Genomic DNA, 27,030 nt, shown 5'->3' with positions numbered 1-27,030 from the left:
CACGTGACTGGAGGTCCCCAGGTCTGCGTGTCTCTGGACTTGAAATGGCTGTTGGGTTGTGACTGCCATTGTGCCCACGAGTAAAGCCAATGTGGAAAAAAGTGAACTAATTTAAGATAATTCAGCCTTTTTCCCTTTTGTACTTATAGAGCCTTTTAGAAGATCCTTACCCGGTGGTCCGTTCTGCAGGGATCCTTGGTGTTTGTAAAATAACCTCCAAATACTGGGAGATGATGCCTCCGACCATTCTTATTGATCTCCTCAAGAAGGTAACCGAGGAGCTGGCATTTGATTTGAGCTCTGCTGATGTGCGCTGTTCTGTCTTTAAGGTAAGCTTTTAAACTATATAAGGAGTATATGTTTATTATAGAATAGTTCTAACTTATAGAGAAAGAAAAATTTAAAAATCACCCAAGCCCTACTCCGTAAGTATAGCATTATTCACATTTTTGTTGTATATCCAGAGTCACTTTTGAAGAAAACAGAATAAAAGGGTTACCCAAAAAAGAAGTCTACTTCAAATAATACTAGTTTGTCATGTATGTTAGTGGAGGGGGCATAGTGTTTTAGAACAGGAGCTGCATGTATTTAAAATTTTTTAATGTTATTATATATTAGAATGAATTTTTTGTATACTGTACGTACTTTGCACAAGAACCTACAAGAACATTCTTTGTCCATCACCCATTTCAGCAGTTCTCAGAACACATCCACACTTGTTTCGTTGTAGCTGCTTCTGTCATCTCTCACACACAGTTACTTTGAAGCAAACCCAGGACATTTATCAGCTCATCTGTAATCATTTCAGTGTGATGTTTAAAATACATAGTCTTTTAGCGATGTCCTTGGTAGGTCTTCCTGGAGAAGGAAATAGCAACCCACTCCAGTATTCTTGCCTGGAAAATCCCAAGGACAGAGGATCCTGGCAGGCTACAGTCCATGGGATCGCAAAGAGTCGAACATGACTGAGTGACGTCATTTTCACTTTGGTAGGTTCTGTGCTTAAGACTCTGTGCTTTCACTGCAGGGGGTGTGGGTTTCATCCCGGGTCTGGGAAGTAAGATCCCACATGCTGCGCGAACAGCCAAAAAAATAAATAAATAAATAAAGTCTCTTAAAAATACGCATCTTTTTCCTAAAAACTAGAAAGAGAACGTGGTGCAGCGTGTCAGCTCTCCAGACACGTGTCTGGTCTGAGCCTGGGCTGCTCCCTCGGATGCCTGTCTGAGGTGTGGGGACAGCCGTGGGGGAGCACGGGTCTGAGACATGGGGGGCGCCGTGCCCCCCGTTTCCGTGCAGCATTGAGTTAGGACGTATAGGGGAGCAGTGGGCTGTGAGGAGGACTGGAAGGACTTGGACTCTGACTTTGGGACCTCCCACCAGAGCCTCCTGTTTCTTTCAACTCCAGTAAAACCCTTTAACGTTTAGCTCGGAAAGCTCTGGAAATTATTTCATAACTGCTTCAGTCTTGGTTGAATGAAGTAATGGATGAATTGACTATCAAGCACTGAAACCAGATTAATTCATTCAATGAATGCTTTTCTATGAAATTGTGTTGGCAAAAGTATTATTTTCTGTGGGTATATTTGTTTTACTGATGATTTTAGTAAAGAGAGAACTGAATTTTTCTTACCTGAACTTTTCCTTGTTTATGTTCCAATTTTGAACTGTTTGTCTTTCTTGTTTTTCGTAGTGTCTGCCGATAATTTTGGATAATAAATTGAGCCACCCGTTATTAGAACAGCTTTTGCCAGCATTAAAATACTGCCTCCATGACAATTCGGAGAAAGTGAGGGTGGCTTTTGTTGATATGCTGCTGAAAGTTAAGGCTGTGAGGGCTGCTAAGGTAAGGTGGCTAGAGGTTTGTTATTTAGTACATGAAATAAATAAGTTTATTTATTTTTATCAACAAAAGGACAAAGCAGTTTTGGTCCCAAGAGTTTCAGTGACCACATTTTAAACTAACTGATGTCCGGGATATTCTACCAGTTGTGTCATAAAGTATAATTTGTTTTGTCACTGTGTGCTTTCTTTTTGAAAGACATTAATGTAAGCAGTCCCCACCTTAAATTATAGTTTTTTCATATACCTGAAAATTTTTGCCGCAATATTTAAATGCTTGGCACACAGTAAGCACTTAAAATATTACTTAAGCATGTAGAATATGAGATCCCCATCCTCCAACATCTTAAAGAGGGAATGAGTGTTTGTTGATTTGTGTGCATTTTGGTGTAAACCACTGAGGTGAGAGTGTTTTCTCTTAAGTCTAGTTCTGTTCAGCTTTTGGCTACAAATGTCACTTATGAGGTTGCTAACTGCATTATTATTTGGTAACAGTTTTCTTCCCCTACACAAGAATTCTCTGAAATGTACTTTAAAGTGGTCTTTTGTAGGGGCTCAGGGTTTGGGAACAAGCTGACACGTCTGTCGGTGGGGAGTCAGTGCCCAGCCCTGGGGCGTGTTCATGCCATGAAATGCTGCCACGTGGCCATGACGAGGGGCACGCTTTCGTGGAAAGACCACTAAGTTAGACAGAGGGAGTGCAGATGAGTTGTGGGGTGCTGCCGGCTCTGAGAACAGGGACATGCCTGTGTATTTTCTTAGAGCCTCTTCAACTATATCCCTGGAGGAAAACAGGAAGTGGACACCAGTTTCTGAGGCAAGGGGAGGGGATTGAGTGTCTGGAGATGGGGTGCTGGGGAGGACTTGCCCCTCCCAAGGATGCACATTATTTTATGCTTTTCGAATTTTGACTGGGTTTTTTTAATGAGAAAGGGCTATTTTGCGTGGCTTCCGTGGTCTCACTGCCTTGGTGTATGGTCTGTTTCCGGACTGCGCCTGTCCATCCTCGGCCAGGGCCACAGCCCGAGCTCCCTGCAGATCTGCGGACCCCTGATGTATGTGCCCTCCGGCTCTTCCTTCAGAGTTCCTGGTGCTCTGGGCTTTTGTATTTGTGTATGGAGTCTAGGATCAGGTTGTTGGTTCAACAGAAAGGCTGGCTGCAGTGTCGACTGGATTGTTGTAACAGCCTATTGAAAGTGTGGTTCTGAGTCTGAAGTGGGAGTTGTGGTGTAGTGTTTTGTTTGAAGTGCACATCTGTTTGCAAAGGACCGCTGAGGGGACGGCTGGTGAGACGGCAGAGATGTCCTGAGTCCCCAGCAGAGCAGGGGAGGGGCCAGGTGAGGCCTGGACAACATGTCTGTGCCCAGAGAGTCTGGGGTCTGGGGGAGGAGGAGGAGCAGAGGAGGAGGCATAATGCTTTAGTGAGACGCTTCTTGTATCTTAATGCTTAGCTTGCCCAAGCAAGGCGGAGAGTGATTTAGCTGTAAGATCTCTGAAGGTTTTGTTACGGGCACACAAGTCAGTTCTCTGAAAATCCAGATCACAGATGGACAGGCCGGTGGAGAGGTGGCTAGGAGGAGCGGGTGGGTGTCCGTCGGCCCAGGTTGGCGCGCACGCGCACAGGCGACACAGGCAGGGCCCGTGCTGTCAGCGTGCCGTCCTGGCCGCTGCGTACAGTGAGGGCATCCTGCCTTCACGACCCGTGAGCCCTGGAGGGCTGGCCCGGAGGGCCAGGCAGAGGCTCTGGGCACAGACGCGGAAAGGTGGTGAGTAACTAACGCTGATTAGACAGTTAGGTCCTGAGGCCCCAGGCCGTCACCGCTTAGTTAATTAGGCTTCTGTCTGTGTTTTCGATCCTCAGGGCTGGTGATTTCAAGTTGTTTACTGTTTGTTTTGAAATTCTGCAGTTTTTATGTTGTATAGCTGAGATTTAGGCCAAATCAACAGTATACTAATATTGAAATATCTTTATTAAAAAACCAATTTGGAATTTCTTAATATGCAATTATTTTTAACTTTAGAAATGAAACACTGGTTAGCAATTTTGTTTACAGTCTTGTCTGCTGTTAATGTCACCTGTGGGTAATATGTTTGGATAAAAATAAAACCTCAGGTAAGTGAAGAACCCTGAATTAATCCAAATTGTTCTGTTTTATTTCAGGAAAAGTAAATCAAAGAAAAATAGGTTAATATGGGGCTTTTCTGGAAAGGCAGCCTTGCAGGGAATGTTTGTTGCAAGAATCACCCAGCCCTGGAACCTTGGCATTCGGTGTTTGTGCCAGCTGCTTGTGTCCGTTCAAGGTGGTCTGGTCTCCACGAGTGTGCAGGAACCAGCCCTTTCAGTGTGAAGACCCTCTCTTTTTAGCGCTGCCCTGTGGTCAGGGTTTCCTGGGTGTCTGGGTTGGTTTCAGCAGGTTTGGGTGAACTCTGCGGTCCTGAGGCTGAAGGGCCCTGCTCTCCCGAGCACCCGGCTCCCCTCTTCGCATCTGGTGCTATGCCAGCTGCTCTGGGTTGACACTCTGCTGATGGTGTGGCTGTCGGGCGGCTCCTGTCTTTCCTGTAGTAACTTTCAGAAATACCAAGTGTGTGCATGGAAGTGTCCCAGGGGCGTGTGGGGAGTGGTGGTAGGGTTGATGCTTGACATGCCCTCCAGGGGAGGTGGGGTATGTCCGTCTGGAAGTGCAGGGTCCTCGGGCCTGCAGGATGCACTGAGGTGTTGCGGAAGTGTGGAAGCACTGGGCAGGCAGCGCGTGGAAGCCGGCCCCTGGGGAGGGGCCTTTGTGTTTATGGCTTGGAAACGACCTGAAGATACGTGCTGATGAGGAAGATCCACCGAAAGTCCTGGGAAGGGGGCTGTCGTGGGAGCCAGGTCCTTGAGAATCGCCCGTGTCTGTACGCTGCTCCCGTTGCACAGATGAGTGTGCCTGCACAAGTGACAGACGGGCTCTGACCGCCCCCATGCCCACTTCACATCCAGCTCTGTTTTATGTCCATTATTCTGCGGCGTTTCCCGTTTTAAATTCTTGTCGAGGAGTTTGGCCCTTTTCTGTGGGCGGTGGACAACTTGGATGCTTTTGAGCCGAGGGCAGCAGGCAGTTGTGTGTGCGTGCAGCAGCTGTAGGTGGTGGAGGAGGCACGTGGCCACCCGGTCAGCACTCGGGAGACAGCAGGAGGGGTGCCCGCGGGCTGCCTGTGTCTGAGGCGGGAGACCAGCTCGCTTTCGCTTTCTGTGCCAAACCTGCTGCACATGTTTGAATCCACTTTTCACGTTAATGGCCCCAAAGTTGTGTTGTTTCAGGAAACTTTAAGATTATTAGGCTAATAATCATAACTGTCATTTGGGAGTCCTCTGCTGCCCTGTTGGATTATAATCAGGCCCGGCAGCCTTGTGCTTAGCTGCCATGCATGTCAGTCTCCTTCAAATATGGGCTTGATTTCTCTGCAGAAGAGCCCCAGGTCCTGGTGGAGTCATTTGAAATGAGTTTTCTAGAATATGAAAATTAGCTCCTTTATGATTGTGATCTTGGTTTTCTTTTGCACGTGTGCCGTGTACACAGTTTTGGAAAATATGCCCCATGGAGCACATTCTGGCCCGTCTGGAGGCGGACTCCCGGCCGGTGTGCCGGCGCCTGGTGGGGCTCATCTTCAACTCCTTCCTGCCCGTGAACCAGCCTGAGGCCGTGTGGTGTGAGCGCTGCGTGGCGCTGCTGCAGATGAACCACGCGGCCGCGCGCAGGTTCTACCAGTACGCGCACGAGCACACGGCCTGCACCAACATAGGTACGCGCGGCCCTGCCCTGCGCCCCGCCCCCACGCCCCAGGACCCCCACCCCTGCATCCTTGCCCCCACAGCCCAGGCCGCACCCATACCCCCGCACCCCGCACCCCCACAGCCCTGCACCCCCAGGCCCCACCCCACATCGCCCCCTATGCCCCACCCCCACACCCCAGGCCGCACCCCATACCCCCACACCCCACACCCCCACAGCCCTGCACCCCCAGGCTCCATCCCACATCGCCCCCTATGCCCCACCCCCACACCCCAGGCCGCACCCCATACCCCCACACCCCACACCCCCAGGCCCCCACACCCCACACCGTGTATACCCATACTGTGTGCCCAAACACCCCCACACCCTGCGCCTCTGCCCCTATGCCCCCAGGCCCCCCCACACACACACCCCACGGCCCCGTGCTCCCGCCCCGCCGTGCCTGGCCCCTCACCCCAGCGCCTCCTCCGGCTCCCGCCTGCCCCACGTGTTTGCCTCGCGCCCAGCGCAGTTTGGGCCATGGCTGAGAACATACAGTGCACACACATACCAGTGCAGTTCTTAATGAGGTCCCATAAAATAACACTGTAATTATTTGGGGTTATAATTTCATTGTTAGAAAATTTTGTTGAAGAAACACATGTGATTGTCTTACACGTTTTAGCAAAACTGATCCACGTGATCCGCCATTGCCTGAACGCCTGCATCCAGAGAGCCCTGACTGCCTGCAGGGAGGACGCGGAGGAGCCGGGGAAGGAGAACACGAGCGTGAGTCTGACGCGGGGCCCGCCGCCTGCTCGGGGTGCAGCCCGGGTGGGCGGCTCCCCATGCTTAGAGGGACGGGTGGCAAGGCGGAGGCGCTGCTTCCACGAAATGTTACCTTGGCAGTGTTTTATTTTTCACTTATTCCTTTAGTTCTGATACACCAACTAATTATTTTGGAAAATCACAAGTAATTTTTTGGAGCAACTTCCTGTGTGTTCTTTGTAGCTCACTGGAAACATTATGATTGGTCACACCCTTTTCCCAGTTTTCTTTACCTTAAGCGTCTGTGTATTTTAATGAGACGGGGGTGGCATACCTGGATGGGCCTGTTGGTCACCGTGTTTTACGCTAGATGGGTGGTGGGACCCCTAAGGGTTTGTTCACTGCTCCTGCCCTAAGATTCCACTAGAAACGTCCTCAGGTTAAATTTCAGGATACAAGCTTTATTGAGAATTGTTTAAAGTAATTTATCCAGGAGACTGTGTAACTGATATTTCTTCAGAATCTGAAGTTATCAATTATATCATTAAAAAAGGAACATTTAAGACTTAGATGCTTATTACTTACAAACAGTATCTTAAGTTTATAAATAAAGTGTCATGCTTATGTACCTCTAAAGCAGGGTCCCCGGTCGGACTGGCCTGTCTGTGGCGTGTAAGGAGCCAGGCTGCACGGCGGGAAGTGGGCATCGGGTGCTTACAGATGCTCCCCATCGCTGGCATCACTGCCTGAGCGCCCCTCCTGCAGCTCATCAGCGGCACTAGACTCTCATCGGAGTGCGAACCCGACTGCCCTGTGCATGCGAGGCCTCCAGGTTGCTCGCTCATGAGAATCTGACGCCTGATGAGCTGTGGCTGAGGCGGTGATGCTAACGCTGGGGGACAGCTGCAAATACAGTGTCAGTAGTTGAGGTTTGACTGCACAGAGACCATAGTGAACAACTGCTTGCAGACACATATCAAAACCTTATCAAATGAGTGGCAAGTGACAATTAAGCTGCATCTGGTGGCAGGCTTTAAGTCAGAATCCCACACTTATTTTAGTCCATGCCTGGCCTGCCCATTATTTTACTCACCACTTCTGTCCGTGCCTCTTTCTCATTGTGCCCAGTTTTGGTAAGCCCGTAAGCTTACTCCAGCCAAAATGAGTACAAAGCCAAATGTCACAGAGCTGCTGTGAAAATGGGGAAAGGCCCCATGGTGAGAGAGCAGAAGCCTCTAAGACTGCCAACAAAAAGAAATGTGCATTTAAAAGAACATACCGAGTCCTACTTAAGTCATGAGTTCATAGTAACAGGTGATTCACATTTTCCAAGCCTGCTTTGTATAATATGTGGCGACCAGCTATCCAATGAAGCCAGGAAACCATCAAAACTGCTTCACCACATGGAGAACAAGCACCCTGCATTAAGACAAGCCTTTGAAGTTTTTCAAAAGGAAAAAACGTGAACATGAAGAACAGAAGCAATTACTGAAGGGCTACCACTTGATCAAATGTGTCTGCCCTGAGAGTATCATTCTTACTGGCTAACTGCATTGCTAAACTTAAGATGCCCTTTACTATTGGTGAAGAGTTGATCTTGCCTGCTGCTAAGGCCATTTGTTGTGAACTTTCAGGAGACACTGTAGTTCAAAAGGTGGCACGTGGTCCTCTTTTGGCTAGCACCATAACTAGATACATGATGAAACAGAGGATAGTGAGGCACAGCATTAGAGAGGATTGAATCACCGTGGTGTGCAGTCTAGGTTGCTGAGCCTGCTGACGTTAGTAAGGCAGCAGTGCTTGTTTTCTGTGACATATTTTTCAGGAGGATGTGCATGAGGCCCTGTGCACTTTGGTTGCCAACCAACGCCACAGCTGCAGAACTATTCAAGTCTTTGAATGACTACATGCCAGGGAAATTGAACTGGTCATTTTGTGTCGGCGTATACATGGATGGAGCAACTGCCAAGACTGGGTGGCCTTGTGGTTTCACTGCTCGGGTCAGAGAGGTCGCTTCTGAGTGTGTCTGCGCACGGTGTCATCCGTAGAGAAATGCTGGCCAGCTGAGAAGTGGCACCTGAGCTTCACGTTGCAGGGCATGATTAAAATTACCAACCACATTTAAGTCCATGCTTTTAACTCACATGTGCACAGGTTTGTGAGGAAATGGATGCAGAGCACACACGTCTTCTCTTATACACAGAAGTGAGATGGCTTTCGAAAGGTAGATCTCTGGCCAGAGTTTTTGAGTTATAAGAGCTGCTCCAGAGATTTCTTTTAGAAAAATAGTCATGGCTGGCAGCACATTTTAGTGACACAGAATGGGTCGCAAAACTTGCTTCCTTTTGTGACGTCGCCAGCATGCTCAGTGAACTCAGTCTGTCACTTCAGGGAGAGCGGCAGCTGTGCTCCAGTCAGAAGATAAAGTGGCTACATTCAAAGGCGAACGAACTGTGAGCGCCGTGAGTGAGCACTTGGGTTTTTGACGTTAGCAGAGATTCTGAAAGAGACTGAGCCGGGTTGTCTTTCTTGGTTCACATACTGTTGAAGCCTCACTTGGGGAATTTTGAGCATTACTTTGATAGCGTGTGAGAGGAGTGCAATTGTACAGTAGTTTGAACATGTCCAGTCTACTCCATAATCCCGTTTTGGTTGCTGTCACTGGAAAACCTTGCTTCATAAAGATAGGATATTGGAAATGGAAGTGGGCCTTAGGAAGCATCACTGCAAACAAAGCTAGTGGAGGTGATGGAATTCCAGTTGAGCCATTTCAGTTCCTAAAAGATGATGCTGTGAAAGTGCTACACTCAATATGCCAGCAAATTTGGAAAACTCAGCGGTGGCCACAGGATGGGAAAAGGTCAGTTTTCATTCCAATCCCAAAGAAAGGCAATGCCAAAGAATGTTCAAACTACTACTGTACAATTGCACTCCTCTCACACGCTAGTAAAGTAATGCTCAAAATTCTCCAAGCGAGGCTTCAACAGTACGTGAACCGAGAACTTCCAGATGTTCAAGCTGCATTTAGAAAAGTCAGAAGAACCAGAGATCAAATTGCCAACCTCGTTGGATCATAGAAAAAGCAAGAGAGTTAAAGAAAAACAGCTCCTTTTGCTTTATTGACTACACCAAAGCCTTTGACTGTGTGGATCACAGCAAACTGGAAAATTTTTAAAGAGATGGGAACACCAGACCACCTTACCTGCCTCCTGAGAAATCTGTATCCAGGTCAAGAAGCAGCAGTTAGAACCGAACAGGGAACAGCAGACTGCTTCCAAATTGGGGAAAGGAGTACATCAAGGCTGTATATTGCCACCCTGCTTATTTAACTTATATGCAGAGTATATCATGTGAAACGCTGGGCTGGATGAAGCACAAGCTGGAATCAAGATTGCTGGGAGAAATATCAATAACCTCAAATACACATATGACACCACCCTATGGCGGAAAGCGAAGAACTAAAGAGCCTCTTGATGAAAGTGAAAGAGGAGAGTGACAAGCTGGCTTAAAACTCAACATTCAGAAAACTAAGATCATGGCATCCGGTCCCATCACTTCCTGGCAAATAGATGGGGAAACAATGGAAACAGTGACAGACTTTATTTTCTTGGGCTCCAAAATCACTGCAGATGGTGACTGCAGTCATGAAATTAAAAGATGCTTGCTCCTTGGAAGGAAAGTTATGACCAACCTAGACAGCATATTAAAAAGCAGAAACATTACTTTGCCAACAAAGGTCCGTCTAAGTCAAAGCTATGGTTTATCCAGTGATCATGTATGGATGTGAGAGTTGGACCATAAAGAAAGCTGAGATACCATGAAGCACTGAAGAATTGATGCTTTTGAACTGTGGTGTTGGAGAAGACTCTTGAGAGTCCCTTGGACTGCAAGGAGATCCAACCAGTCCATCCTAAAGGAGATCTGTCCTGGGTGTTCATTGGAAGGACTGATGTTGAAGCTGAAGCTCCAATACTTTGGCACTTGATGTGAAGAACTGACTCATTGGAAAAGACCCTGATGCTGGGAAACATTGAAGGCAGGAGGAGAAGGAGACGACAGAGGATGAGATGGTTGGATGGCATCCCCGACTTGATGGCCATGAGTTTGAGCAAGATCCGGGAGTTGGTGATGGACAGGGAGGCCTGGCGTGCTGCAGTCCATGGGGTTGCAAAGAGTAGGACACGACTGAGTGACTGAACTGAACTGAACTGATTATAACTGGTAGTAGAAAAGAAATACAATTTGCCATCTGGATGTTGTCATTGTAAGAATATATGATGGCTGAAAGCAAAAGTTTCTGAGTTTATTCTTTAATTTTTTTCCCATTACTATCTACTGAAAATCTCTGCTAAATTTCTATTTAATGAAATCTTAGGAACTTAGCATATTTTTGTAAAGGATAAGTGGTGCCTTTCTCAAGGACTTTAATGATAAGATTGCTATGCCTAATGTTAGAATGTAAAAACTAAAATACAGATTGAAATTTTGTTAATTTGTTATTTTTGTCATTCACATAGTATTTTCTAACCCTTTAATAGTTTTACTGTTTTGTAAATTTAGCCATAAGTCGTTTCAAGTATTAAGAGCCTATTGAAAAATCTACTTTTGCGTAGCAACTGTTCTTGTTTTTTCTGTATACCCTCTTTTGTTGTTCAGTCACTCAGTCATGTCCGACTCTTTGTGACTCCATGGACTGCAGCACGCCAGTCTTCCCTGTCCTTCACCATCTCCTGGAGCTTACCCAGACTCACATCCATTGAGTCAGTGATGCCATCCAACCATCTCATCTTCTGTTGCCGCCTTCTCCTGTCTTCAGTCTTTCCCAGCATCAGGGTCTTTTCCGATGAGTCAGCTCTTTGCATCAGGTGGCCAAAGTATTGGAGCTTTAGCTTGAGCATCAGTACTTCCAAGGAATATTCAGGACTGATCTCCTTTAGGATTGACTGGTTTGATCTCCTTGCAGTCCAAGGGACTCTAAAGAGTCTTCTCCAACACCACAGTTCAAAAGTATTAATTCTTTGGTGCTCAGCCTTCTTTATAGTCCAACTCTCACATCCGTATATGACTACTGGGAAAACCGTGGCTTTGACTAGATGGAGCTTTGTTGGCAAAGTAATGTCTCTGCGTTTTAATATACCGTCACAGTTTGTCATAGCATTTCTTCCAAGGAGCAAGCATCTTTTAATTTCATGGCTGACAAAGCATGGTCCACTAAAGAAGGGAATGGCAATTCAGCTTTCTTGTCTTGAGAACCCCATGAACAGTAATGAAAAGGCACCCTCTTTAGTTTAGTTTATTTGCTCCCTGTATCTTTTCCCATTCCATTTGCACAAAAATCCCAGCACTTGAAATGAATCATCCTTCGCAGTTCAAGGTGGTGATGGGGTGTGGGCCCCCACCCTGCACAAACACGGAGGATTCACTAGGAACCCTCAGGACAGAGCGGTGCGGTCATCCCTGCCCACTGAGCTTGGAAGGTGCTTATAGTTCTCTACTTGAAACCAAGCTAGAGCAGCCTGGCTGAGGGGGCGGGTCCCCTCAGACATCACACCGCAGTCTGGGGACTCTGCCTGCCTGTGCTTTGCGTTTCTGCTTTAGGGCTGGAATTCTGAGATGTGCTTTTGAAGACAGTGCTGTTCTTTTAATAGTCGCTGTGGTTCATTATTTCACAGTGCGGTGATTTGTGTCTTAGGCTCTGGACCAGACGCTGTCAGTGAGCGATGCTGCGTCCATGGCGGGGCTGCTGGAGATCGTGGTGATTCTCTGGAGGAGCATTCACAGGAGCCTGGAGAATAACAAGGAGGCCCGAGTGTACACCGTCGACAAGTTTGCCTCGGTGCTGCCACAGTACATGCGCATGTTCACGGTAAGACGGCCGCCATGAGGAGCGGAGCAGCCCCGTGCGCAGGCCTGAGCCAGCTGCCCCGGGACCCGCGGCGCTTGCCCTGCGTGGTGGGGCCGGGCGGCCTCCAGCCTCTGCCCCAGTACGTGTCCAGGCCGCTCTGGTCTTCTGTTGCTAATGGCCTGCAACCCCGAGAGGAGTTTGTGGACATCCAGGATGCACAGCAGCCTGGTGTGGGGGCCTCTGACGGCACCCTGTAAGCACCTGTTTCTGAAGCCTTGGAGTCGTGTCTGTGTTACTGGGGCAGACGGACCATGTGTGTATCTTCAGCTTAAGTGAAGGAAACCTCCTCTGAACAAAGTTTGTATTTCAGAAGTAATGGAAATAAAACTACTCTATAAAAGTGCAGGTTTGTTTCCAGTTACAGAGAAAGCATGACTTAAATATGGAACGGTCATAGGTCTTAGGAATCATTCTTCTCTTGGTAAAGTTTACTTTTGGTTCTTCTACAACTGCTTATGTGACCTTAGACCTTTTAGCTTTTGGAGCTGTATTTCTGTGACTGTTAGGTCTCCAAGCTCCATTCTGCCCCTGAAATGCCAATGGGACCTGTCTGTGAAGGTGAAGGATGAAGGCTGCCCCATCACTAGGACATTTAAAGGCTCAGACAGTCACACTGGGCTGAGAATGGAGGTGGTCGGATCGTGGATGAGATGATGGAAGATCAGTGTGCCCTGGGTGTGTCTGGGAGAAGGCAGGTGGTTCATTAAGTGTTTTAGTCCCAAGTGATTCTGGCCAGAGAGTGTCTCTGCCCCCAGCCCCTCCGAGATCCTCGTGGTCTTCCTGTCAGTGGGTTAACTGTGAGCCACGCATAGAGCAGAATTGGGAGTAGCGATCAGCTGTCTGTTGTGACATTAAGAAGACACTTTGTGTATTGGGAGTTGGGGGTGAGGGTGGGTTCCCTCTGCCTGAATGCAGATTAGTTACAGACGGAGCTGTGAGTTTGTTCCTGTTTAATTTTCAGGAAAATTGTTGTTTCTCTTCCTTTTGGGATCCATCTTTGGTTGTGTCGCCATCTAAGGGTATTTCTTACTAGTGATCTGGGTGGCGTCTGGCCTGTTGGCCCTGTTACTGTGACAGGGACGGCTGTGGTGAGGTGGCTGCCTTGTGTGAAGTGCTGCTGGGGGGCCCCCGTGGTTTCCTCACGGGGTCCCTGCCAACCCCACCCAGCGAACAGCCCTTCTCCCTGCTGGTCCCTGCTGGGTGGGCTCTGCTGGGACTTGGCCTTGGCCAGGTAGCTCCGTTGCACTGCCCTGCCTTCCGAAGGTATTCTGATTAAGAACTTTCCTGACTAGCTTCATTTTCTTGAGTTTTATACTCAGGACACACCAAGTGCGTTGGGTTGTTGTTTTTTTCCTTTCATCAGTGTTCTTTCTAGAATACAAGTCAGTGCCTTGACAGCAAGGGATGTCGTCTGTTCTGGCCACTGCTGTGTCCCCAGGTCTCCTGGTACCCAGTGGGTGTTTAGTAAGTATTTGCCCAAGTGACGCGTCACAGAAAGTACTGCAGCCTCTGTGAAAGTCTGAGAAGACCCGGCGCATCTGGAGCCTCGCGGGCTTAGGTCCTGTTGTGTGCTGTTCCTGCCCAGCAGCTCTGAAGCGGGTTCCTGGGGGCAGGGGGCCCTCGGGCCGCAGTGCTCATGTTCCCGTCTCTGTCTCTTCCTGCCCCCAGGACGACCGCTGCAGGACCCCTCTGTGCGTGCTGGCGTCCCTGATGCCCGCCCCGGCCGTGCCCGTCTTCAGGTGCCTCCCCACCTCCCCCCACCCTCTGGTCTCCCCAGCGCTCCCCACTGCCGCCCCCAGGAGGGAGGGCAGGGCAGGCTTCCAGGGCCCGGGGCGCTGAGCGCCGGGACTCATCCAAGTGCAGGTGGGGACGTGAGGTCTGAGCTGAGCCGCCGCGGAGCTGCGGCCACACGGGGCTCTGAGCGCCTGGGACGCGGCGTTGAGCTGGGATGAGCTGTGAGCGCAGCAGGGTCTGGTTCTGGTTGAGCTGGGATGAGCTGTGAGCGCAGCAGGGTCTGGGTCTGGTGTGGAAAGAGGGCTGTGATGTGTTCCCTCCGTGGTTTTCTACACTGCATCTCAGGCAGTGTTGTGGGTGGGCTGGGCTAATGTGTTACTGAAGTCAGTCTTCCTTTTAGATATGGCCATTAGAGCCTTTAAAATGACACGCTGGCCTGTTTTTGTGGCTCAAGTTATATTTCTTTTGGGCAGTGTTGCTTTAGAGTGTTCGTTATTAAGTCAGTAAAAATTACTCATTTTTAATTCATATGTATTCAAAAATGAATGTTTTGATGCTAAACAAATTATTTCCCCCGAATGAGGAATCTTTACAGTCTGGCAGAGGCAGCACAGGAACAAAAGACTAGGGTTTGTGTGTGTAGCGGGTGCCTGGCACCTCACATCACAGTGCGTGGGCTTGGGTCCCCGACGCTGCTGGGAGTCGCCGTTTTGTCCTATAACTTACCCCGCAAGTGATTGTGGAAAACAGTGGATTTTTCCTGCAGTGGAGAGTGTCTGCGTGCTCCCGTGATAGGAAGGGTTTGTGTCCCTCTGCTTTTAGCTTCTCCGTTTTCCCCACCTTTTAGGAAAGTGAACGGTTGTTCCCGGGATAGAGGCGTGATTTTATCTGTGTGGCCCTTTCAGCTGCGGTGTGGTTTCCACTCTGAGGAACCAAGAGGAGGGAGCCGCTGACAGGACCTACTGCATCCTGCTGGACTGCCTCTGCTCCTGGGGCCACGTGGGGCACATCCTGGAGCTCGTCTGCGACTGGCTGCCCGAGGAGCCGCCTCAGAGCAAGGTACGGGTCTTCACGCTGCGCTCCGCCAGGGGCGGCGTGCCGGGCTCACGGCTCTCCTCCCGCTTGTCTCTCCCTGCCCCTCAGGGTAACTCGGCCTCCAGGCGGAAAGTGCGGGTCCAGGACCCCTGTCCGGTCAAACCTGGGCTGGCACTGGTCTATGTGGAGTATTTGCTAACCCACCCCAAGAACCGCGAGTGCCTCCTCTCTGCGCCCCAGAAGAAGCTGAACTGTCTTTTGAAAGCACTTGAAGCATCCAAGGTAATTTTGTAGAACAAACATAGGCACCGTGGAAGTTGACTGATGAAGTCAGATGCAAGTTTTCCATGGTTACACTGTCATCTTTCACCTGGGGGTGGGAGGGGACCAGGTGCCCATTTCTGGGCCCTGCTTTTTCTACCAAGTGTGTTCAGAGCCCAGTGTCCCGTCTGCCTCTGCGGATGAGCCTGCCTGCCGGAAGAGGCCATGGGCAGGAGGTTGCCCGCCACCCTCGTTCTCCTGCTCACGGCCGTGGGGGCTCCAGCCCCCCGAGTTTGGGGCAGGGTGTCCTAGGCTCTTTGGTGCAGTCCTGTGGGTTCATTCCCCATCTCGGCTCTCTCCTCCAGCCAGCCCCGGCTGCTGCTGCCCGGTTCTGTCATGCCAGAGGCCCCCACGCGCCAACAGCGGGCAGGGCGGTCGGGTGTGGGAGGCATGAGACGGCAGAGCTCGGTCTGGGGGTCCAGGGCTCCGGGGGCAGCGCCCGTGAGGAGCTGTCTCCTTGCTGCTTTGCGGGAGGCCTGGCAGAGGGAGGCGGCGCGGGCTTCTCAGGACGCCCCGCGGCGTTGTGCCTGCCCGGCGCTCCGGGCCGCGGTGTCCTCGCCTCCCGGGCGGGCTGCTGGGTCGGAGCCCGGCCTGAGGAGTCCTGTCCGGCAGGGGGATCTGGAGTCCATCCTGCAGCTGTCGGATGGCAGCCCTCCGCGCCTGAGCGAGGGCGCCGCCCTGCGGGCCTTCAGCCTCCACTGTCGGCTGAGCGTCCACCTCCAGCACAAGGTGCGTGTGGCTAGGGCGGGGCGCGGGGCCAGCGCCTGGGCTCCGCCGCTGACCTGTCTCCTCTTGTTTTGGGCAGTTCTGCTCAGACGGCAAACTCTACCTGTCCACTTTGGAAGACACCGGCTCCTGGTTAGAAAGCAAAGTCTTATCTTTCATTCGCGATCAGGACGAAGAATATCTGAAGCTTCACAGGGTGGCTTATCAGCAGATCATCCAGGTTAGGCGTCCGGGACGTGGAGACCCCGCTCCACTTTGTGAGGGCCTTCCGTATCTCATTTCCGGTCTGAACTGTGACTTCAGTCAGTGATGCTGCTTTCTTGAGCACCTACACTAGCATCTGAGTGTCCAGAGTTTATCTTCTATGAAGCACAAACTGTGTAATTTTAATGTAATTTTACAGTGTACAGGTAACAGGTATTCAGTGCTGTTTTTGGAATTACAGAAAATATGTTTCTAGATTTCCTATGGAAAGAAAAATGAGAATTGATGTGTCTTTATGGAAACCCCTCTGTGAACACCTTCTCTGTGATTCACCTGGCAGCCCCTAGGTATTAGGAGCTGTGCCAGCTGCGTGCGGCCCCTCTGGCCTCTGTGAGGTCACAGTAGCGTGTCTCTCTCTTCCAGACCTACCTGACTGTGTGTAAGGATGTCATCATGGTTGGCCTTGGCGACCGCAAGTTTCAGACGCGGCTTCTACAGTGGAGCCTTGGAATCATGCAAACAGGTACCTGGTTTGTCAAAGGACTAGTTAAGAACGACTCACAATAAGAAGCAGTCCCTCCCTTCACTGGACTCTCGCTTTTAAGTGACAGACGTGTAACACAAACTAGTTTACGTCAAAAAAGGAACTAGCAGGCCGAGGCAACCAGGAAGTTCGCAGTGCTTTTGGTACTGGACGCGACGAGTGCAGTGTTTCTGGCGGGGTCTTAGGCTTCTCCTCTGGGGGCTCTGTGGTTGTGAATGACTGCGCTGCGTGGCCACCCGTCAGGCGTCTGTGGGCAGCGCTCACAGAAGCGTGCTCGCTGTCTGCCTGTGAGTCAGGAGTTGTTCAAGGCCCCCCACCCTGGGACCCCTGGGAGGTTGCTGTCACCCTGAGGGTGGGCTGACAGTGTGGCCCTGGTGACACCGTGGTGTCCACACCTGCCTTGGAGGAGGTGCCAGGTGGTGTGTGCTGAGAGAGTGCGTGGGGAGTTGGCTGCCCTCAGGCCGTCCGGGCGGAGGGTTATCTGGAGCCCCCCGGGATCCGAGCGGGTTCTTGCAGCCCCTCGTCCAGTGGCGGGAGGAGTGTGGGGCCCAGGCCGTCCCCTCGGCCTAGGGCCAGGCTCTGGCTGAGAGCTGCGCTGCTGTGAGCCCCACCCTGCTGCCTCGCCGGCTGCTGCCACGTGACCCTTACTCCTCAGCTGGGGCTGCTCATGCTCCTTCTGAGAGCCAGAGAGGCTTGGGAAGGAGGGGTTCAAACGGCTCTAACTCAGATATTTGCTAGAAGAGACTGAAAATGGTATTACCATTTAGCAAATCCAACAGTAAGTTTGCATTAGTCTTCTGGGGCCTTGTGTGGTCTTGAGCATCGTCGTGCAGACCTCAAAGATGGCTTGGCCTCAGACCCCACAGCTTCTTCCTCCCCATACTGCTGTCCCTGCGGTTGGGGGCTGGCCTGCAGCAGAGCTGGGTGGCAGTAGCTTTGCTCTGCTGCCTTGATTATACATTTCCTTTTCTGTAACTAAAGGGGCTTCAGCAGAATTAATACGTTATTTGTATAAAATACTCACAGAGGCTAAATATTAAATAGAAGAAAATTTGTTGTTTTAAGATCTAACTTTTTGCTTTGTTTAATTCATTATGTCTCACTTTCATCTTAAATTTAGGGTCTTCCCTGGTGGTCCGGTGGCTGACTCCATGCTGCCAATGTAGGGAGCCCAGGTTCAGTCCCTGGCCAGGGAACTAGGTACCACATGCCACAGCAAAGACCCAGCACAGCCAAACGGACAAACAAATATTTCAAAATAAACAAACCTAAGCCCAATTGTTGAAACATTAAAAATGATTTGCATTTGGGTAGCTCAGTTTATTGCCTAGTAATTTTCCCTAAGGATTGAATCTGGGCTTCCCAGGTGGCACTAGTGGTAAAGAACCCTCCGGCCAGTGCAGGAGACGTGAGAGACGCAGGCTCGTCCCTGGGTCGGGAGGGTCCCCTGGAGGAGGGCGTGGCAGCCCACTTCAGCACTGTTGCCCAAAGAATCCCATGAACAGGGAAGCTTGCAGGCTACCGTCCAGGGGGTCACAAAGAGTCAGACACAACTGACGTGGCTTAGCAGCACACAAGAATTGAATCTATTTTTAACACTTCTAAAATTCTAATTAGCTCCTTGGAAATTTTTATATCTCAAATGTAGGTGGGTTTATTACACAGAGTTGTCTGTTCCCCTCAAGTAGAAGGCCCTAAGCTGCTAACCTTATCTTGAACCAAGCTAAAATGATTTTTGTATTTAGATATTTTAATAATCAGCATTTCCCAGGAGAGAATGTGCTGTGAGCTCATTCTTTCAGAGTTTTGTTACAGATAGAAATAGGTCTTTGGTCGTGAAGCTCTGGGGCCTCGCCTGTCAGACGCGTCATCAGTGTCGCCGTCCTGTGAGAACGCGCACACGTCCTGCGCCCGGTGCTGCGGGAGCCGCGCTGTCCATGGGGGCCGAGTGTGCACGCCCTGCTTTTGAGGACAGTGGCTTTGTGTCTAATAAAAGGACCAAGTGTATGGATGTTAGATTTTATATTAATCTGATCAACTTGGTACTGGCTCACCAGTAACACTCCTCTAAGTTACCGTAATATGTGTCTTAAGTGAAAAATGTAATAATTTCAACCCAATTTTGTGATTAAACAACAGATTTTCCCAACTTTGTTTCCAGTGAAGGGATTCTTTTATGTTTCATTGCTTCTCGGCATTCTGAAAGAGATAACTGGAAGTTCCTTGACACGGAAAACAGACTCAGAGGAAGAGGTCGCCGCGGTATTTGACTTGGTCCAGAAAGTATTTCAGCGGATGCTGGAGTGCATGGCGCGGAGCTTCAAGAAGCAGCCTGAAGAGGGCTTGCAGGTGTGGGCGCCTTCCCTGGCAGGGTCAGAACTGGAGGGGCAGCGCCCAGCTGGCGGCCCAGGGTGTGGAGCCAGGCCGTTGGCATTGCCGGGGAGGTGCCACGCAGCAGGAGGCGGCTGCCAAGGGCCCCTTCCCAGTGGTGCTGCCCCTCTCCCTGGGGCGGCATGCTCCGGGGAGGGAGGCCAGGGGGCCAAGAGCCCACCTCTGAGCCCTGGTTTGGGGACTGTGTTGGCGATTCAGGTCAGTGGGCCACTGGCCTGGCAGGACAGAAGCAGAGAACTAATTGCAGTAGCTTGTGAGTACTCAGCTGCTAGGAGTGAAGATTTTAAAAATGCTTCATTGGGAGGATGTTTATGAATTATTGCAACTTTCCATTTTATTCTACCTTTAGCTTGTAGAGGTAATTGACGGTCATTGGCCATGTTTTCTGTAGCCTAGCTCATATTTGAGTTAATTTGAAAAAGTCCTGTTTTTGATGAGTTGGTTCAGGTGTCTGTGATCTGTTCATGTAATTTGTGCCAGAATTTTTTTTCCTCACTATTGTCTGTGCAGCTTTGTTCAGAACACGAGGCCTCAAAGTGGGGGTCTTCCCGTAATGTCAGTGATATTTCTTCATCTTCCGTTTTGAGAACTTTATTAGTAATGTTGCTGATGCTCCTGTTCTCAGGGTTTTTCTCTGCTCTGGGGTAGAGTGTGTTCAAGGTACTGCCCAGGGCCTTCGGGCTGTGTGTCGTCTTCAGCAGCAGAGAGGAGGGCGTGGGCAGCAGGGGTGTCAGGTGGGACGGGCCTTGGCCCGGGGAGACAGGAGGCGGCCGCGTTCCTGACGGTGACTGGTAAGGACTAACGGTGACGGATGTGTTTCTCGTAGCTCCTTTACTCTGTTCAGACTCCTCTGCACGAATTCATCGGCACGGTGCAATGCTGGCACGTGGACACGCCTGTTCACCACGGCGTGTTCTCCACCCTGATCGCTGCGTCTGTGGTTGAGATAAGCCACGAGCTCCGGAAGGTGTGTTGTCCCAAAACTGCTGTGTCTCATTGTGACTACTGAAGAGGCTGTTTTCTGCTGGCAGCACATTTTTGCCTTTTTCTAGGTATTTTTCAGGGCTCAGGTACCACGGGAGGTCCGCTTCTCCCATAGCTGCACCTCACGGTTCTGTGGCTGGTTTCTGTTCAGTCATGTGACCATGGGGGGCAGAACATGCGAAGGACATTGTCAGTCTTTATTAAAATCACGCTGGTCCTTCCTTCTTTTTGCCGTGTGTTAGAGATTTCCGTGAGTTGATCCGTTTCTTAAGATGCCCTCTCCTGACAGGCGGAAGCGGCTGTGCGCAGCGGTGAGCAGGATGTGTGACTGCCCTTGCACTGTTTCTGGAGTAGCTCACGTCTCTGACTGTTGTGTGATACATAAGCCTTACTTTCTCTTTTAAGCACAGGAAGTTTGAACCTGTAGTATCAGTTTAGACAGATAGTTTGCTCCTAGTCCATAAAGGACTGGCCGTTGCCTGGCAGGAGCTTGTTTCATATGATTAGTCTGCTTGGTTCAAGGCTGACATAATCAGGATGATAATTCAGGTCACAATAAGGAGCATGGAGTTTGGCATGGAGTCCTGATGCTAGTGTGTGAGGGCATGCAACAATGCCTTAAGACAGTAAACAATGATGTTTTCTCTCAGTTTGGAAGGGTGAAATCTGACAGGAGATATCATTGAAATATATAAATGCAAACAAAGTTTGTACAAATTTTGTATTATGAAATCACAAATATAAAAGAAGTTGATAAAATTATAAAACATTAATAGAATTTCACGCCCTCCTGAAAGCTTGAAGGGAGATCATTTTGGTTTAGGAGTGTGATTCCTGGCCTATACACAGCCTAAGACCTGGAAGTTACTCAGGCCTGTGAGTTACATAGCTGACGGCTGTGCATCAGTGGCTTGTGGGCCACTGTGGCCCATTTATTCACATTTTTTTCCTCTGGCTGCTTTGTGCCTTAACAGCAGAATTGAGTAGTTGTGGCTGAGATCATTTTGCCCACAAAGTTGAAAATGTTTACTATTTAATATTTACTATTTTACTGCTTTACAGGAAAAGTTTGAGTTGAGAAAACCTGACCTGGGCTAATAAGAATAACAGTTAAATTTGCTTAGTGGAGAAATACATTGTTGACAAAAGAAGATAATCAAAGGGTGTTTGACAGAGGGCTTGTCAAGTGACATGTGTCTTTTTTCTTCTATCCAATTGATTGACCCCACTGTGTACGGTAATGGATGAATCATAATAATGATAGGCATTGCAAAAGTTAACAGAAATCATTATTTTGAGTTTCTGGAAGGCCTTTCACAAGTTTGGAAGAAAGTTCAGAGAAGTATAAAATGAGCGATTAGCCCAGTCTCAGTCTTAACTCGTGTTACTAACTTGGCTTTTTTTAGGTTTCTGATGTGGAAGAGCTTACCCCACCAGAGGGTCTTTCAGCCCTTCCACCGTTTTCAAGGTGTCTAATAGGAATAATAATAAAATCTCCGAATGTGGTCAGGTAATCCTTTTCTCTTTGCTGTCCTCTGACTCCTGTGGCTGTAAGCTCTCAGTAGCTTTAGCTCTGTTCCTTTTACTCTCAGATATTAGCATTATACTTATACAAAGAGAAACTGTAACTTCCTGAGAGATGCGTTCATCCAGCTAGTCTCTGGTTATGCTTCTTGTAACTCCAGTTCATTTAGAGGGACACATTTAAAGTGTTACTGTGCGCTGCAGTGCCTCTGACAGTGGATGCTTGGTTAAGCTTCGTGTGGTGCTCATTTCTCCACGCGTGTATCACCTGACCTGATTCCAGGGTGTCTTGTGGTACAGGCAGCACTGACGCGCCACGGGAGGGAGAGTCCTGCAGATGTCTGATACCTGTGGAACTTCAGTAGTAGATATGTTTGCTGCAGACTTCAAAAGCATCATTTCAACAGCTGTGAATTATCTTTCAATAGCACATTAAATCTTTTTTGTGATATCATGAGTATGCAGAGGCCTTCATTCACTTACCAGAACATCCCTGTTCTCTTTCTAGCAGCATCATATGATTTTATTGTCTCACCTGTATGATTTGGCATGCTTACAGTGAAGAGTGTGGGGAGAGTTTAATCAATTTCCCATGTTACTGAAACGTGATATTTCCCATTCCTGGTGGTTGATGAATCTTGGCTATTATTTGTTTTTCTATAAAGTATTAAGATATATTATTGAGTAACTGCAGTTGTTTTTTACTTTTTTGCAGGTCATTTTTAGATGAATTGAAGGCATGTGTCATTTCTGAGGATATTGAAGGCATCGTTTGTCTCACAGCTGTTTTGCACATTATCTTGGTTATTAATAAAGGTTGGTTAAGTTTCCTCTTGTATTGTTTGGGATACTGCTGAGTGTCTCTTACATAGATCCGTTTTGGAATGTTTGGGAACAAGTACCCTGCCAGTCAGGCTCTCGAGGTGCTTTCTCCCAGCTTTCCACATTCCACATGTGCTGTCTGCCTGGGCGTCTGCTGTGTAGCTGCCCTGTACCAGCATGAGTCACAGAGGTTTCCTAACTCAGCTCCTGTCCACTCTTCCCAGGACCCATTATGTCTCCTCTGTACCGAATTTCTATTGATTTGTCATTTATTGCCTTTGTCATGTATGTTTAAAAATCAGAATCATTTTGCCAATTATAGTGTTTTGGCATTAATATTTAGCGTATCTGTGGTTTGCTTAGTTTTAACTGTGTGTGTTCTGAGTATCCCATCCAGCTGAAATAGTATTGGAAAAATAATCAGAGACGCCTCTGAGATACTTAGCAAAGTGTAAAATACAGTAATAACCTTGCAGTGACTACTGTTGTGTTTCTACATTTTTTGACGAGTTTTACCAGACCACCTGACCTGACTCTTGAGAAACCTGTATGCAGGTCAGGAAGCAACAGTTAGAACTGGACATGGAACAACAGACTGGTTCCAAATAGGAAAAGGAGTACGTCAAGGCTGTATATTGTCACCCTGCTCATTTAACTTATATGCAGAGTACATCATGAGAAACGCTGGGCTAGAGGAAGCATAAGCTGGAATCAAGATTGCTGGAAGAAATATCAATAACCTCAGATATGCAGATGATACCACCCTTATGGCAGAAAGTGAAGAAGAACTAAAGAGCCTCTTGATGAAAGTGAAAGAGGAGAGTGAAAATGTTGGCTTAAAGCTCAACATTCAGAAAACTAAGATCATGGCATCCGGTCCCCTCACTTCATGGCAAATAGATGGGGAAACAGTGGAAACAGTGGCTGTCTTTATTTTTGGGGGCTCCAAAATCACTGCAGATGGTGATTGCAGCCATGAAATTAAAAGATGCTTACTTCTTGGAAGGAAAGTTATGACCAACCTACACAGCATATTAAAAAGCAGAGACATTACTTTGCCAACAAAGGTCTGTGTAGTCAAAGCTATGATTTTTCCAGTAGTCGTGTATGGATGTGAGAGTTGGACTATAAAGAAAGCTGAGCGCCGAAGAATTGATGCTTTTGAACTGTGGTGTTGGAGAAGACTCTTGAGAGTCCCTTGGACTGCAAGGAGATCAAACCAGTCCATCCTAAAGGAGATCAGTCCTGGGTGTTCATTGGAAGGACTGATGCTGAAGCTGAAACTCCAATACTTTGGCCACCTGATGTGAAGAGCTGACTCATTTGAAAAGACCCTGATGCTGGGAAAGATTGAGGGCAGGAGGAGAAGGGGACGACAGAGGATGAGATGGTTGGATGGCATCACCGACTCGATGGACATGGGTTTGGGTGGACTCTGGGAGTTGGTGATGCACAGGGAGGCCTGGCGTGCTGCGGTTCATGGTGTCACAAAGAGTCGGACACGACTGAGCAACTGAACTAACGTTGAAATTATTTTCTTTTTTTTTTTTTTTTTTGAAATTATTTTCTAAGGTATTATGCCTAAGGGGCTCCTCACAAAACAAGTTATCCCCATAAGCATGAATGCATAGTATGGCTGCAGATTTGTGACAGGAATCTGTAGCTAGTGTGACCCCAGCCGGGCATCTGGAAAGACTTGCCCGAGGGCGTGTCTCCTGGGGGCCAGTCAGCAAGGTGAGGGATGCTCTCCACGTGGAGGGTGTGAAGATGGCGGTTGACGAGTGAATGAGCACCTGGTACTTGATAGGCACTTAAACCTTTGCCGAGCAGATGATGACTCTGAAATGCGTCAGTGTCATTGCTGCTGCAGGTGCTGATGGTCAGGTCTGAGGGCACGGGCAGCAACAGGGGGCCATCTCCTAACATCCCTTTAGAGGAGTTATTTCTGCTCCATTGGTCAGTGATGCACTAACTTAGGTGAGGACAGGAGGCTTTGTCTTAACTAAGATTGTGCCTGCATTGAAAAAGTACGTGTGCTTTCTGATTGGTTGTGTTCAATGTTTTTCCGTGTTTAACAGGTAAACATAAGAGTTTGAACGTGAAGGACGTCGCAGCTGCTGTTGACAGGAGACTGAAGGCATTCATGGAGATCACCCTGGAGGAGGACAGCTTGGAGAGGTAAAGCACTGGATACACACCAACTGGGGTTATATGGACTCCTACTAGGTATCCCTTAACATGTATTAGATCTCGCTTCATTTCTGCTAGTAGCAGCCAGGTAGAGGACTGGGATTGAAGGGACAGAAATGTTTCTGTTGGCAAGACCCCTTGAGCATGTTTTAATTGCTTCCGCATTCTGTCTTTAAAAACAAAAACAAAACTGATATTTGTGAGATTCTGCCCTAGAAAAGTAAGGGCATACAAACTCACTGTATGGTTTTAAACCTAAGCAGATTATATTTGGTGGTTTGCTATATTTAAGAAACCATGGATGTTCATAGTCTATAATTATCTGTTTATAAGTATGCATGTTGGGAATGGGAAAGATCCCTCCAGAGGCTGAAGAAATGTGCATTGTTTTCCACTGTCTGGATGGCCCGTTGCTGCCACATGGACCACTGTCTAAGAACGTGCTCATTGCTCTGTGTTTCCCAGGTGTTTCTGTCGCTATGCACTGTTTTTGACATGCTATGCAGGTTCCTGTAGACTCTTTTCTGAATTGTGTCTGACTCTCAGACCAGCCGCAGAAGCAGTGCTTTCCTTCTGTATTCTGAACACCACATGGTTAGGTGTTACAGGGGTTTGAACCAGGTAATTAGTTTTATATAAGCCTGGGAAATAAACCACTTTCCAGATCTACTTTCTCGTTAGAAGAAAGGCTTTCAAAATCCTAAATTGCTAACTCTTAACAAAGACAGTCTTTTCTTCTTCTTGCCAATCTGTAGACCTTTCTTTACTTTTCTTACCTTACGGCATTAGCTCGGGCTTCCACTACAATATTGAAAGGGAGTGGTGAAAGGACCTACTTGTCTTATTCAGGGTCTTAGTGGGAAAGCTTCCTGTTTCTCACCATTAAGCACAATGTTAGCTGTAGACATTCTTTATCAAGTTGAGGATGTTCCTGTCTGTTCCCGATTTACAAATAGTTCTCATCATAGTGGGTGTTGGATCTTGTCAGATACCTTTTCTGCATCTACTTATAGGATCATATCATTTTTCTTCTTGAGCCTGTTGATGTGACAGGTTACAGTAGTTGATTTACAGATACTAAACCAGCTTTGCATACCTGGGATAAATCCCAGTTGGTCATGGTACATAATTTTTTAATATACTGTTGAGTTTATGTTTTATTGAGTATTTTTGCATCTGTGGGGTTTCCCTGATAGCTCAGTTAGTAAAGAATCTGCCTGCAATGCAGGAGACCCCAGTTTGATTCCTGGGTCGGGAAGATCCCCTGGAGAAGGGATAGGCTACCCACTCCAGTATTCTTGGGCTTCCCTGTGGCTCATCTGGTAAAGAATCCACCCGCAATGCCGGAGACCTGGGTTTGATCCCTGAGTTGGGATGATCCCCTGGAAAAGGGAAAGGCTACCCTTTCCAGTATTCTGGCCTGGAGAATTCCATGGACTGTATAGTTCGTGGGGTTGCAAAGAGTCGGATACGACTGAGCGACTTTCACTTTTTGCATCTATGCTCATGAGAGAGATCATTTTGTAGTTATCTTTCCTTGTCTTTGTGTGGCTTTGCTACTAGGGAAATGCTAGCCTCATAGAATGAGTTAGAAAGTATTCCTTTCTTTCTTTCTTCTGAAAGAGACTGTAAATAATTGGTAAAATTCTTCCTCAAACATTTGGTAGAATTAATTCATCAGTGAATCCATCTGGGTCTGATGCTTTGGAAGGTTATTAATTATTTATTCAATCTTTTAAGACCCTGGTCTGATTCCTGGGTCAGGAAGGTCCACTGGAGAAGGGATTGGCTACCCACTCCAGTATTCTTGGGTTTCCCTGATGACTCAGCTGGTAAATAATCTGCCTGCAATGTGGGAGCCCTGGGTTCAATCCCTGGGCTGGGAAGATCCCTGGAGAAGGGAATGTCTACCCGCTCGAGTATTCTGGCCTGGAGAATTCCATGGACTGTAGCAGTCCATGGTGTCGCAAAGAGTCGGACACGACTGAGTGACTTTCACTTTCACTTTCTGTTCAGATTGTCTGTTTCTTCTTGAAATGGTTTTGGCAGACTGTGCCTTTCAGGAATTTGGTCCATCTCATCTAGGTTGTCAACTTTGTGGGCATAGTATTCCTTAATTATCTTTTATAATATCCATGGGATCTGTAGTGATGTCCCCTCTTTCATTTCTGGTATGAGTAATTTGTATCCTCTTTTTTTTTTTCCCCAGCCTGACTAGAGGCTTGTTGGGCTTTCCGGGTGGCTCAGTGGTAAAGAATCTTTCTGCCAAGCAGGAGACCTGGGTTCCATCC

General features: G+C 48.3%; 1 protein-coding gene across 2 annotated transcripts in view; it reads left to right on the top strand.

The window, feature by feature from the left end:
- NCAPG2 (non-SMC condensin II complex subunit G2) overlaps nt 1–27,030 on the top strand; it is a 67,575-nt gene that overhangs the window by 33,439 nt on the left and 7,106 nt on the right. For both annotated transcript variants that reach the window (XM_043872466.1, XM_043872467.1), the window contains 16 exons: nt 150–329; nt 1,694–1,846; nt 5,400–5,622; nt 6,277–6,380; nt 12,052–12,225; nt 13,933–14,003; nt 14,904–15,057; nt 15,142–15,315; nt 15,967–16,083; nt 16,160–16,300; nt 16,708–16,807; nt 18,990–19,177; nt 20,046–20,186; nt 21,610–21,713; nt 22,443–22,543; nt 24,628–24,727. In XM_043872466.1, the coding sequence (XP_043728401.1) occupies nt 150–329; nt 1,694–1,846; nt 5,400–5,622; nt 6,277–6,380; nt 12,052–12,225; nt 13,933–14,003; nt 14,904–15,057; nt 15,142–15,315; nt 15,967–16,083; nt 16,160–16,300; nt 16,708–16,807; nt 18,990–19,177; nt 20,046–20,186; nt 21,610–21,713; nt 22,443–22,543; nt 24,628–24,727 (2,225 nt within the window). The remainder of the gene's footprint in view (nt 1–149; nt 330–1,693; nt 1,847–5,399; nt 5,623–6,276; nt 6,381–12,051; nt 12,226–13,932; nt 14,004–14,903; nt 15,058–15,141; nt 15,316–15,966; nt 16,084–16,159; nt 16,301–16,707; nt 16,808–18,989; nt 19,178–20,045; nt 20,187–21,609; nt 21,714–22,442; nt 22,544–24,627; nt 24,728–27,030) is intronic.

The sequence above is a fragment of the Cervus elaphus genome, chromosome 18 (genome assembly GCF_910594005.1).
Source record: "Cervus elaphus chromosome 18, mCerEla1.1, whole genome shotgun sequence".
Taxonomy (NCBI): domain Eukaryota; kingdom Metazoa; phylum Chordata; class Mammalia; order Artiodactyla; family Cervidae; genus Cervus; species Cervus elaphus.
The sequence above is the reverse complement of the archived record's forward strand: the minus strand, read 5'-3'. Positions and strand labels throughout refer to the sequence as shown.